Raw genomic sequence first — 15,209 nt, forward strand, 5'->3', positions numbered from 1 at the left:
TCAAAAGAAAACATATAGGATATATTTTGCATGAAGAATTGCAAATGAAAAACCTTTGTGCAAGATGGGTGCTGCGCTTGTTCACAGCAGATCAAAAATGCACTCACATGAAAATCTCTCAGCAGTGCTTGGAGTGTTTTAACAAGAATAAAACAGATTTTGTGCGTCGATTTATTAATATGGATGAGACTTGGATTTACCATAACACACCAGAATCCAAACAGCAGTCAAAACAGTAGAGAGAAGTCGGTTGTTCAGTGTCTTCTTTGGCACTGAACAACTGACTCCATCAGCAGGAAAGGTCATGGCATCGGTGTTTTGGAATGCTAAACGCATTTTGTTTATTAATTATCTCGAAAAGGGTAAAACAATAACTGGGGAATATTATTCCGATCTTTTAACCACACTAGACGAAAAATTCGTGAGAAAAACCCGGTTTGCAGAAGAAAATATCATCTTTTATCAGTACAATGCACCTGCCCACTATCTCTTCCCAGAACTAAAAATCTTCCTCGCCGATCAGTGTTTTTCTTCGAATCAAAAGGTGATTGCAGCTGTAGAGGGGTATTTTGCAGATCTTACTGAGAACCACTACAGGGACGGGATAATAGTGCTGGAGTATCACTGGAATAAATGTATTAGTCTTAAGAAAGATTATGTTGAAAAATAAAAATAATTTAGAAATCGTAAATTTATTTTTTCATTGTTAGGCCGAGAACTTTTCAGACCACCCTTGTATATATATACAAGTATCACATCTGGATGGGTATCTGAACAGTTTGCAGAATAAGTATTCTTAAATGTGATGTCCTTTCTCCCTATACCTATTCCAGTTTTATAAATATTAATATTTCATCAGCAAAATCTCAAGTATTTAAGTAATAAAATATAGTTACAACTTTTTAAGATGAAACAGAAAGTAGTAAACTCACCGATCAATAATATTTTACTTTCATTGTATAAGATTAAAATTATTATGAAATCTAATTAAAATCCAAACAAATAACACATATATACATAAAAAACTATATTTTGTGAAATTTATCTTGCACTGCATTTACTTTTCATATATCGGTATCAGTGCAATATCATTTCAGTTTTCTAGCAAATAATGCTTTCAATGAATTTTTTCTGCAATGAATTTTCCCAGCGTAAAATTTTCCACTTGGCGAATTTTCCTGTCAATGAAATTTCCTCTTGATGAATTTGCCCTGCAATAAATTTTCCGCTTGGTGAATTTTTCCTGCGATGAATTTTCCATGAATCCATTATCCACAAAAGCCATGTACAAAATCCTGGTTTCCTTCAGTTTCCTGTATCCTAGGTGGAACTTTTTTGTTCAATTTTTATAATGAAAAGAAGAGGGCTGAGGATACAGTCTTGCCTCACTCCTACATTTGTTTCAAATTCTTTTGATCTATTATTACAGGTTCTTACATAATTTTTAGTACTTTTGTAGAGGCTTTGTATGACCACTATTAAGTTATCTTGTACCTTGTTTTTCTTAATGTTTGCCATATTAAATGTCTGGGAATTCGATCAAAGGTCTTTTCAAAATCTATAAAACATGCATGTAGTTCTTTTCCATATTCGAATGTTTTCTCTGATATTTGTCTAAGACTGAAGATAAGATCCTGTGTGGTTTCTATTTCTCACAAGCCATATTGCATTTCTTCCAGTGCATCCTCTATTTGGTTCCTAAGTCTCTCTTCTAAAATACGGGCATAGAATTTTCCTGTGCCTAAAAGCAAAATCCCTCTATGGTTTCACATTTATGGTTATCCCCATTCTTAAGTATAGATCATTATTATTGCTACTTTCCAGTCTTTGTCTTTGGGAATAATTTTCTTTTTCTATACAACTTTGAATAGATGTAAAAGAAATTTTATGGCTTTCTTTCCTAAATTCTTTACCATTTCTGGTGTTATTTGGTCATGGCCTGCTGATTTGACCAGTTTTATTTTACTTATTGCTGCTAACATTTTCCTGAATTTTCTCTCTTTGATATTCTTCTAGTTTGCTTGCATGTCTTGCTCTTAGGGTTCTATTTTTTCCATGTCCTGCATTTTCCAATAATTCCTGGTAGTACTGTTTCCACCCTTCTGATGTCTTCGGGATTTGTGAGTAACTTTCCATCCTTTATGGGGCATTCTTTCTCTGACCTCATTCTTCTTAAAACATTATAGAAGAGTTTTTTAGTGACTTTAAAATTTTGTTCTAAAGTATGTCTGAAGTCTTCTCAGTATTTTCTTTTCTCTTCTTTCACTAAGGTTTTAACTCGATTTCTTTGGTTGTTGTATAGTTCTCTGTCAGCCTGCAACTTTGATGTTATATATCTCTCTTCCACAATTGCCAGCAAAGGTTGGTCGATTGATAGAGCCTCTGCTACTAATGGCTCAGTTAAGTAAGTTTGAGCGCAGTTAATAGTTGGAAGGGGATCAATCGTTCGATGCTGTTGGCACACTCTCCGTCGATGAGTCTTTGGACTCCCTGGAGGTGTCAAATAATAATAATAATAATAATCTTCTTCTGCTACGCATTATTCCCGCTTCCCATGCAGGGTCCGCGTGTTACTTTAGATGTGACTTCTTGTTAGTACTGCTCCCAACCGACCCGTCGCCTGGTCTGCCGCTGGGGGGATATATTTTTGACTGTAGAGGCGTATGTTCATGGAGCCGGTTTGCCTGTTTGCGGGATGAAAAACGCCACATAAACTGGCGGAAAAAACCCTATTGACCGCGCCCAAGACCGGCTAACTTGGCTATGCCTGAGGAAGATCCTCAAATTCCTCACGTCTACAACGGGAATCGAACCTGGGACACTCCTTCCCCAGGCATATGGTTGCAAAGCGCAAAGCCACTAGGCTAACCACGCAGTCAATAATAATAATAATAATAATAATAATAATAATAATAATAATAATCACTTTTTCTTTTTAATTTCTTCTTTTAGTTCTTCAGTCCACCAGGGTGTTTTATGTTTCTTCTGTTTATTATTTGTTGTTACACCACAAATTTCTTCACTTGTGTCCAAAAGAAGTGTTTTGAACTTGTACCATAGGCTTTCTACATCTTGGTCTTCATATATCTCTTTTTCTACTAAGAGAATATCAGTAACTACATTCTAAACGCAAATCATGTAACAAGCTGATATTTAAGTTGCAGCACATGGGTTTGGATGTCAGATTGGTCAACTGGATTCAGGATTGGCTCTTTGATAGGTATCAGAGAGTTGTGTATGGTGGGGCAGTTTCAAGGAAGCAGAGGGTTACAAGTGGGGTCCCACAGGGCTCAGTACTGGGACCTGTATTGTTTAACCTTTATATCAATGACATTGTCAGTGGATTGCAAGGGGATTTCAGTTGTTTGCAGGTGATGCGAAGCTGGGAAGGATCTGAATAAGCTAGATAGATGGGCAAATGAATGGGGGGGGGGTGTCAGTTTAATGCAGCAAAATGTAAGTTCTTGAGGTTTGGGAAACATCGAAGGGATGCTGCATACTCTATGAGAAGAGTTATACTGGAGAAATTAGGGGAGACAAGAGATCTGGGGTTGATGGTTGATAGAAACCTGAAATTCAGGGGACATATTGCAAAGGTAGTGAAGGTAACATAGAGGATTGCTGCAATAATGAGAAGGACACTGACCTGCAGAGATAAAAGAGTTATCATTCCGTTGTATAAGTCTCTGATCAGACCACATTTAGACTATTGTACTCAGATTTGGCCCCCAGGATTTGAAGGGGATAAATTAACTGTGGAAAGGGTACAAAGGCGAATAACAAAGATGATTTCAGGACTGTACCATGTTAGTTATGATGATCGGCTGAGGGAATGTGGACTGTAGAGTTTGGTGGATAGAAGAAGTAGAGGTGATACGATTGAGACTTTTAAACTGTTGAGAGGTGGTTACAGGGTTGACACTGGGGGAGTTCTTTCGCATGGTTGAACAGCAGGAAGGAGTGATGACAAGAGGCCATTCCTGGAAGTTATGAAAGGAAACTGTGAGCAAGTTATTCTTTGCGAATAACAAAGATGATTTCAGGACTGTACCATGTTAGTTATGATGATCGGCTGAGGGAATGTGGACTGTAGAGTTTGGTGGATAGAAGAAGTAGAGGTGATACGATTGAGACTTTTAAACTGTTGAGAGGTGGTTACAGGGTTGACACTGGGGGAGTTCTTTCGCATGGTTGAACAGCAGGAAGGAGTGATGACAAGAGGCCATTCCTGGAAGTTATGAAAGGAAACTGTGAGCAAGAGAGTGAGGAGTGGTTTCTTTGCATGGAGGGTGGTTGAACCATGGAATGCATTGCCTGATGGAGTGGTGAGAGCGAGAACTGTCAATGAGTTTAAGGAGTGGTATGATAGACTTTGTTTCTTGGAGGGGGACCTCCCCCTCGATGAGTCTCGATAGACTTTGTGTTTCTTAGGAGGGACCTCTCACAATGAGTCTTTTGACTCTATGGAGGCCTGAATAATAATAATAATAATAATGTGCTTACTGGTTCATGTCAGTCATAGCTGAGTTGATAGTAACATACTATTAGAGTTCAGAGGAACAAATGTAATAGTTTCTACAACTAAAATTAGATAACCAAATCAGTATTATTAAAAAAAAATATATATATATATATATATGTGAACATTCAATGGTAATTACTTCCCAAAACTTGGAAATCCCTAGAATCAGAGCAATTAAGATTTGGACAATTTAGTGTTTCTCACTTCAAGGAAATGCTTCAAATTTGATTGTATTGTCTTTTCATTGAAACGTGAAATACTACAAAATCATCTGAATTGCTCGGATTGTATGCCATTTCCCAAGTTTTAGGAAAGAATCATTAACTGATGATAATTTTTTTTAATAATATTGATTAGGTTATTTAATTTTAGTTGCAGAAACGGTTCCATTTGTTCCTTTGAACTCTAATAGTATGTTCCTATCAACTCAGCTGTGACCAAGACATGAGCTAGTAAGCACATGCTACATGACTCTTATACTATAATTCCTGTTTTGAGTGTAGTTAATTATCTCTTTTCCCATTGGTGATGTCTATGTTACATTGTATAATATGTATTGGAGTTTTTTTAATAAATTTTATATTTTTTCTACATGTGTTGGTCATGTAAGTGTTTAGAAACATGCGTTAGTATCCATGTTCCTTTAAAATATTTGAAAAGGTTTGAATATTATCAGATTATAGCATACTTCATCCTAAAATGGCAAAATATATCTTAAATAAAACAGCATTGTTTGTTTGGAATTTGTTCATGTATAAGTAGAGATTAACTGCTGTAATGCTGACATTGTATATGGCCTTGATCAGGCTTCATATGGGTTATTTAGATTTTCACATTTAAATGTAAATATTATAATGAATATTATCATAAATTTATGAAGTTTAAACATAATAAAGGAAAATAATTGTTGAAAAGATTCTGAAATGTTTTAGAGACAATTTTATTGATATTATCTTGAATAATGTGTCATTAGCTATAACATTGAAATTTTCATTGCCTTATGTATTATACCTTAGTATGCTGTATAGTATAGCACACATGCAACTAAACAAATTACAAGGGATGCATTTATTTTAACAGATTACATAAATACAAAATTTGCAAACTTTCTTTTGGACACAATTGAAGAATCTCAGAAAGGTGATATTGACGAAGATGTTGTTGATAGTTTTCTTGCTGTACTATTGGCTTTTAATCAACATTTTCAGGATTCCAGAAATAGTTTAGTAATTCAAGCAGTTGAACAAAGAAATGATGCTAAGATTCTTACAGAAAAACTGATGCTTCTGATCAACCGAGAAGGTAAGTATATAGTGATGTGATGAACTTCTACTTCTTACATTAGTTTTCTAATGTAATCACTATTATTATTATTTTTTTTTTTTTTTCAAATTCATAATTTATTAAAGAAATTACACATATACAAATATTTCTTTTAATTTAATTTTATATCCCATATATAATTTATTCGACATTACTGGTTTAATGGTCTAATGACTTGTTTTTCATTTTGTTCCTTGTAATGCATTTACCATATCAATATCTAGTAGAACAGTGTTTCTTAAATTTTTTGAGACCAAAAAACCATATATAAAAATAATTTTTTGCAGACCCCTGTGAAAATGTTCATAGAAAATTATCAGTGAGGAATTATGACAATGAAACATGAACTGTTACCTGCAAAATATTTTAATCAAGAAACATATGATACATAATATTACAAATAATAACATAACATTCACTGAAGATTTTTTCTGAAATTGCATCTAATATAAATTTGATATAAATGTTGCATGCTCCCTGCAAGTTTTTGCAAAACCTAGGGTTTTGCAGAACTTTAAGAAACACCGTACTACCTTCTACTTTTCCAATTTTTTTTATCTTACACTTACTATATGCCTTCTTTCTTTGATAAATTTTTGGATAATTATAAAATTTTGGGTGTTGTCTCTCGCTATTAAAATTGTTAATCTTTTAGTGGGATTGAGAAAAAAAAATCTTTGGAACCAAACTGAAACAAATTGTTATCATGGCTGTTTCATGGGCAGCTGTTAACTACTGTTTTACTTATTTAATTATATTATGTGATAAGATGTTTGCATAACAATAATAAACCTTGATAAAAGGAAATTAATAAGTGATGTGAAGGATCAGGAGAGTGGAATATTTGAAACAAGTGCTTGTGGTGTGTGAGATGAGAGTGAGAGGATGAGAATGCAAGATAGACAGGGAATCAGGTTGGACAGGGAGACATGACATACGGAGAGCAGATGTTGGAAGCAGTAGGGAATGTGCATATGGAGATGGTAAGCATAAGAATGGTATGGCCTGGGGTGTAGGAAAAGTAGTACCTGAGAAGATATATAGGATAAGTAATAAATGTGATTGGGAATGGGGAGGACTGGTTATAGACTTGAAATGAATTTCTATGTTTATTCATGAATTATAAGAGAATCAGATGTAAGGGAGACAAAATTGTTTCACCAATTGAGTTTATTTGTCCAAAAATTGTTAGAATAGGTGAAACATGGTTGGATGAGGATGATATCTTGACAAAATAGAAATGGAGGAGTATGGTTTTTGTGATGAATGAAAATACAAGAAGTGATAAGGGCCCTTCAGGCCCTTATCACTTCTTGTATTTTCCTGTCCACCACTCCCAGATGAAAAATCTGGAGTGGTGGACAGGAGCCTGATGTTTACATGGTGGATGTGAAGGCCTTCTGTATATTATTGGGAAGATCTTGACATGCAGAAATAAAGATGCAATGATTCCATTTTATAAGGTCTTAATCAAGCCTCATATGGATTATTGTGCATAGATTTGGTTGTTTTCATGGTGGTGGTGATGATATATTAGAAAGGATCCGGAGAAGATTAAGGTGGTAACTGGCCTTTGGAATGTGGGATATGAAGACAGATTGAGGGAGAGCAATTTGCAAAGCCTCATGAATAGGAGAAGAAAGTGAGAGGGATATGAGGGATTGTTATTGGGTTAATGCAGAAGAAATTTTTCATATAATGGGAACAATAGATAGAATATAAGGCCATCCCTGGAAAGTGTATAAGGAGGGTGTGAGCAAAGGACTAAGGAGAGCAGGTCTTTTCCATAGAGAATTATTGGTGAGTTGAATGCATTGCCTAAGGGTATGGTGAATTGAGATGCACTGAATAAATTTAAAGCACAGTTTGATGAGCTTTATGTGTGAGAGTATGTAACTTTTATGATGAGTCTTTGGACTTCATGGACTCCATGGACTGGTGTTTGCAAAGCCTCATGAACAGGAGAAGATATATATATAGCATTAATAATAAAAACCTCTTATTAAAAACTAGTATAATTGATAGTAATGGCATCCACACGTCTTGAACAACTGGGTTTAGTTTCCATCTTCATAAAGGCTTTTTTAAATAAAAGTGAATTAGTTGATCTCGTTTGAAAGTAGCAAGGTTTACTTCCCCCAAATGAACCTGGAACACTTGCAGTTGACAAATTTATTATTATTAAGAGAGACTGCCAGGGAGTCAGAGACTCATTGAGAGAGAGGCCACATACTACACACACCACCTATCATACTTATTCTTGAATTCATTCACACTGCTTGCACTCACAACATCCAAAGGCAATCTGTTCCAACCACTCACCATCCTCTGACAGAAAAATCTAGCCCTCACACCCTTCTCAGCAGCCTACATTCTCAGCTTCCAAGGATGTCCTCTTGTCCTTTCCCCACCCTCCATAAATTGAAAAATTCCATCAATTGGATCCTGTATGACCCTTTCAGAAGTTTGTAAGTCTCAATCATATCACCCCTCTTTCTCCTGTTTGCTAGTGTCTGCAGTCTACAAATTCTCAATCTGTCTTCATAATGAGTATTCCACAATCCTGATAACATTTTTAACACTCTCCTTTATACTCTCTCCAATATATCAGAATCACAACGGAAACCAGGAGACCAGACCTGCGCACGATAGTCCAAGTGAGGTCTTATCGAGGCCCAGTAAAGAGGCAAAGTAACATCCTTTTCTTTACATGTGAACATTCGTTTCAGCATTGCAATAATCTTTTGAGTTGTATTTGCAATCTTTACCACATGGCCCCTGAACTTCAACTTCCTGTCTAATATTATTCCAAGATCCCTAGCCTCATCAGTTTCTTCTAGCCTAATCCCACCAATATAATACGACAGTGGATATCTAATCATGCCTAATTGAATGACTTTACATTTACTGACATTGAACTGACACCCATTTTTGTATGCCCACAATTCCAGCCTATTGAAATCATTCTGCAAAGATTGCTTATCAGCAGCATTCCTGATTACCCTACCTTTCTTTGCATCATCAGCAAATAACTGTATGTCACTTGTCAAATCCTTCCCAATATTATTAATGTACAGATTGAATAACAGTGGACCAAGCACTGATCCTTGTGGTACACCACTTGTTACCTTAAACCTTGCAGACTCAGATCCCTCGTATACTACTTTTTTGGTATCTGTCAGCCAGCCATCCTTTTATCCATGCTAATATTGTATAACCCAAACCCATTTTCTCCAATTTATGCAACAGTCTTCCATGCTGTATTCTGTCAAAAGCCTTAGCAAAATCCAAAAGTACCATGGTGTATCCATTCCCCTTGTCTAATTCAATGGTAACATTGTTATAGAATGTGAGCAAGTTGCTAAAACATGACCTTCCCTTAGTAAACCCATGTTGTTCATTGAAAAGTAGAGATTAACTGTCAACCATTTCTGAATGAGAGCCCTAGCCTGTTTTTCCGAAATCTTCATCACCACTCCTGAGATACTAATTGGCCGATGGCTGTCGAAATGATGGTACAAAAGACCAAATTTCAGCATGAAACAAGGCCCCGTTGTTTTCATCAGGGAACCAAGGCGAACAAAGAAAAGTCAGCTACTGAAACAATTCCCAGAACACATCCTAACTCAAGATTAACAGAGTTCACGATTGATACTATCGACATAAGAAGTATCAGTGGAGAGGATATGGAACTAGCAGAATTGGATAAGTACCAAATCGACATAATAGGCATGACTGAAACAAATAAGACAAAAACAGGTGATCTTTCTAAGCGACAAATACAAAATATTATATTCGGGCAATGACAATCAGGATAAAGAAGTAGTAGCGATAGTATTCAACACTAAATATGAGGATAATCTTCTTGAATAGCAGTCGATATCAAGTAGAGTGATGTGGGCAAATATCAGAATGGGGTTATTTGTGTTTATGGTCCCACAGAAGGTTCTACCAAGGAAGAAATGAAGGGATTTTGAGACATTAGAGAGGGCAACTGGCTTAATGAAAAGGAAAAGTTGGTCCTTGTTGGAGATCTAAACAGCAGAGTAGGACATGACTACCACACATATAGAAATGTTTTGGGAAAATTTGCAGAAAAGAACAAAGCTAATAATAATGGTAAATGCCTGCTGGATTTCTGTTCAGGACATGCAATGCATTAGTTATTACTAACACCATTTTCCAGCATAAAAATTTGTGCAAATTCACATGGAAAGAAGATGCAAAAAATAAACAAAGTACCAGTGACTGTGTTATAGTTAATAACAATGTTTTCCCACTGGTTCAGGATACAAGATTATACAGAGGATTTGAAATAGGAAGTGATCACTATTTAGTTTTGAGCAAGATAAAATTGAATTTCATATTTAAAAGATGAGTATATGTGTATGTGTGTGTAAGAAAGTTTTAAAACAAATCAAGGTGAGCAGCTTTCAGGGTTGAATTTGAAAACAAGAACCAAACCTTGGAGATTCATTGGCAAATCTTGAGGGAAAACATTGATTGATTCAGCCAGAGTGGTATGTGGTGAGGTTGTCTGTAAAGACAGAAAAATAAGAAATTCTTGGTGGACTCAGGAAGTTAAAGAAACAGTCACGGAAAAGAAGAGAGCATATAGAAGGTTCTTATGAAGTAAGTCATTTTGTGCTCTTAGGGAATACAGAGAAAAATGTAAGAAAGCAAAGCACTGTGTAAAACTAGATAAATAAAAGTCATGGGAAGACTTTAGTAATAACATAGAAAATAAATATCATGAAGGTGGCATAATATTCTGGAGGTATTGAAAAGCTTAGAAATGGAAGAAAAGTACTGTAAAAGGAGTCAGAGATGATAAAGGTGACATGAAAACTGAAGATAAAGATATTCTATATATCTGGAGTAATTACTTTGAAAGACTGCTAAATGAAACAGTATCAGAACAGTGGTAGAAAACTTCCAACAGGAATGCAGTCAGGAATTCATATCCATAACTGAAGTAGAAAAAGTAATCAGAAACTTGGAATGTGGAAAGATCACATTTCCCCAATGACATTCTTTCTTTTCAGCTTATAGAAAACCCATCCATGCAGGTAGATACAAACAGAAACCTTCCCATCACCTCCCCTATCTCAGCAATATAGTGCTATCAAAATCCTTATCAACAGTGCCTCCAATCTCTGTTTTCCTCATGCTGAACTCTCCGTACATGAAATTTCGCCAGAAATGCTCAAATATGGAGGTATAAAAGTTGTATACAGTGGCTGCATTGCATAATTCAGAAGGCATGGTCAGAGGGACGAATGCCAGAGAGGATTGGAGCAAAGCTCTCAATAGTACCCATATATAAAAAGGGAAATAAAATTGAATGTGAGAATTACAAAAGTATTTCCCTACTGAGTGTTCCTGGTAAGATTTATGAAAGTATAATTGAAACAGCTAAGAAAAATTGTGGAACGGAAGCTTCGTGAAGAAAAGATGGATTCGAGCCAAATAGAGGTTGTCAGGATCAGATTTTCACTTTAAAACAAATAGTCAAGAAATCTTGGTAATATAACAAGGATTTGTATTTAAGTTTTATTGATCTGGAAAAGGCATATGACAAGGTGCCAAGAGGAAAGCTCTTCAAAATGCTACAGTTATCTGGTGTAAATGGGACATTATACCAAGCAATGCATAGTCTCTACTTTAGCTGCTGTAAGTTAGCAGTTAGACTTGAAGGAGATACAGGAAGATGGTTTGAGGTAAAATCAGTTTATATGGATCACATTATGAAGGAAAGTGGTATTAAATCTGATATCAAAACTGCTGATGTTAATCTTAGCTCTTTACTTTATGCAGATAATGTTATACTTTTGAATAAATCCAGCACAAATCCGCAAGATTCACTGACTAAATTGAATAACTGTTTTAATAAATTTGGTATGAAAATCAGCAATAAATAGACAAAGACAATTAAAATAGATAGAAACATTGAAACATGAACTGTATCCTGAATGGTGAACCTATAGAACAAGTAAAATGTTTCAACTTATTTAGGCACAATATTTAGTGAAGATGGTAAATATATGGAAATTATTTATTATTATTATTACATGACACCTCCAAGGAGTCCAAAGACTCATCGAGGGAGGGCACCTACTCTACAACTCTGTCTCCACCACTCAATCCACCAACCACAATTAACCGCAACTACACCAACACCATCTACCACCCACCACCACTACTGGTATTTTCATAGACAATCACAAACATCCATGCCAATGGCAAGATTCAAATCTGCAGCCTTTTGGCTGGAGAGTGGATACACTAACCACTTGGCCATCCAGGCCGGAAATAGACAACAGAATTAGTAAAGATGGTATGGTAGGAAGTCAGCTGAATAAATTTATATGGAATGTGAAAGAAATTAGTCAAAACACTAAATTAGCTGTATACAAGACAGTGTTCAAACCAATTTTAACTTATGGATCCAAGAGCTGGGTTAGAAATAAAACTATAGACTTCTGATATGAGAGTTCTCAGAAAGATTAGTGGAGTGAACAGATGGCATCAATGGCAGTATCACATCAAAAATGAGGACATTAGAATAGAACTCGCCATTGTTAGCATTCAGGAATGTGTTAGTAGAGGTAATTTCAGGTAGTATGATCACTTAAACAGAATGGGAGAGGAATGATTATCAAAACACGTGTTCTTCGCCAGGGTAGCAGGAAAATGATGCAGAGGAAATCAAGATGTAGATGGATTAATATACAGTAAAAAGTGCCTTAGAAGATCTGATAATATTGGAGTCTTGACTGATAACAGATAAATTTGGAGGAAAATTATTGATCAGAAGTTAGTAATGGCACAACCTTTTCATGTAGTACTATCCTAATTATCCGTGCACCCCATAAAGGTACGTATCAGGAATTTGATGATGTATATTTCTCAGATAGTGAAAATACATCTTAGTTGTAAAAGAGATCTGGGTGAAATCCCATGTGCAGTGAGAATTTTTTTAATCCTTTGAAACAAAGCTTTAAAACCTGGTTTTAGAGAGGGGGGTGCTGGTACACTGAGTTCTATTCACACAGGAACAGGAAAGTCATCTCTAAATACAAACAGGTTTGACAGGATTGGTCTGTCATTGGATTGGATTTGAGGTTAACATGAGTGGATGCATGCTTAGAGCTGTGCTGAAGGTAAAGTAATTGTTTCAAATTTTAATTAATATCTTAATGTCTTTTATTTCAGTGAATATTGGTAATTGTAGTAATTATTTTTGATTATATCTTAATTACCTACTTTAGACCAGTGGTTCTTAACCTTTTCAAAGTCACGAAACACTTTTGATCATAAGAAAAATTTGGGGAACACCAAAAGTATTAGGGTCATAAAACTAAGAATAAAAATATGCGTGGACATGCCTTTTATAAAAATGGAACTTATTTTAATGTGATACTTAAGCTTGTCGACTTTTGCAGATTTCAGCAATATCAAGTCTAATATGTGATATAGCTACCCTCATCTCTCTTTGTCTATATTAGTAAATCTTTCATGCTTTTTAGTTTTTATGTGGGTTAATATTGAGAAACCGAATTCACATAAATATGATGTGAAAACTGTAACAAAATTTTCAGTGCTCTTGTGGAGAGAGCTGGGTATTCAGCTTGGACAAAATTCCAAAATTCCTCAAGGGTTATTTCTGAGAATTTTAGAGTATGATCCATTGACAAGGTAACTAATTGTTCTTCTTCTTGTAACGAAAATTCACAACTCGGTGTATTAACTGTGCCAAATGGATTTTGTATCCAGTCATAATTGTGTGTATTTAAGGAAGGAAAGTAACTTGAAATCTTTTCTTTCAATATAGTTAATTGTTCTGTTATTACGGAAATAATTCTCTCAACATTTTTATTCAGAGTAGCCAATTACACTCAGAACTGTGTCATGTGACATCCTTCACTGGCAGAACACTTGTAACCAGTTCGCGGAACACAAGTGTTCCAGGGAACACCGGTTATGAACCACTGCTTTAGACTGTAAAGTTGAGTGCATGTGTTTTTCAGAAATTTAATACAGAATATTAAATTTCTGAATGAACATTAATGGCTTTCTTGTTCATATCCAAGATGAGCTTGTCAGACCCATTACAGCATCTGAAGTTACCACAGCCTATAAAGAATGCCAGACAAGAAAATCCCCAGGACCTATGATCTACGGATAGAACTTTATTGCGAGGCCTGGGATTTTATTCTTCCCATTATAGTTATACTATTTAACTGATGGAAGTTTTTTCACTTAGCTATGCTACCAGTTATATATTTGGTTTAATCCTTTATCCAAGTGTAAGCAAACAAAGTTTGCACCTGTAGTATTTTCAGGGGCAACTCGTGGTAAAGGTGGGATAGGTTCTGATCACTTGCCTTAGTATCCCATAATGCAAAGCACATCTCCTTATGTGCTTTGCATCATGAGAAGCACATCGCCTTATGGGTATGTATAATGCTATGCATTATGGAAAGGTCTGGGTTTCCATTATGCTATGCATTATGGAAACCCAGACTGGTTTTGACCACTGATGAGACCTCAATAAAGGTCGAAACCAGTCTGGGTAGTGACCCCTTCCCTTAATGCATAGCAGTATACATGTCTGCAAGGAGATGTGCTTTGCATTATGGGATACTAAGGCAAGTGATCAGAACTTATCCCACCTTTATTACGAGTTGCCCCAGTTCTGAAAATACTTCAGGCGCAAACTTTGTTTGCTTACACTTGGATAAAGGATTAAATCAAATATATATTTGAGACTATTTAATTATTTTTTTTCATCAGGACACATACCAAGTGAATTTGTAGCAAGCCACACCATTCTCATTCCAAAACCTAATAGAGATCACACCTTAATTAGCAGCTGGAAACCTATTTCTCTATCTAATAATGACTACAAGATATTCTTCTGCATTATCAATAACAGGCTCAAAGTGGGAATGAGATACATTATTAAAAGCACACAGGTGTATGGAGTTCCAGGCCAAGCTGTAGAATTTAATCTATTTCTGCTATGTGATCTAATCCACTTAGTTAATACGAAAAAGCAGTCAATGGCAATGCTATCAGTAGATCTTACTCAAGCATTTTATAATATATCTGCTATCTGTTATCAATGGAGCCTATGCCAATTCAACTACCTGCCTCCTAGTTAATGGGTTCCTGTTGGACCTGGTTGAAATTCGAAAAGTAGTCAAGCAAAGTTGCCCTCTTAGTCTACTGCTCTTTCCATTGGTTCTTGAACCTTTCTTACAGAAAGTCAACACGTGCTGTGTGAGGAATAACAGTTCCTTCAACAATGAAGGAAAATAAGGTATTAGCATATCCCAATGATGTAGTGAGAACTTTGAAG

The 15,209-nt window shown here is 35.6% G+C and overlaps 1 protein-coding gene across 1 annotated transcript in view; it reads left to right on the top strand.

Annotated features, from left to right (window-relative positions):
• Positions 1-15,209, top strand: part of LOC150110475 (NCK-interacting protein with SH3 domain) — a 243,092-nt gene that overhangs the window by 206,502 nt on the left and 21,381 nt on the right. The window contains exon 9 of the mRNA XM_090394047.1: positions 5,603-5,824. Coding sequence (XP_090250173.1) covers positions 5,603-5,824 — 222 coding nt within the window. The remainder of the gene's footprint in view (positions 1-5,602; positions 5,825-15,209) is intronic.

This window comes from Typopeltis vanoorti, chromosome 1 (genome assembly GCF_054136105.1).
Source record: "Typopeltis vanoorti isolate ZY-2024b chromosome 1, IOZ_Tvanoo_1.0, whole genome shotgun sequence".
Lineage (NCBI taxonomy): Eukaryota > Metazoa > Arthropoda > Arachnida > Uropygi > Thelyphonidae > Typopeltis > Typopeltis vanoorti.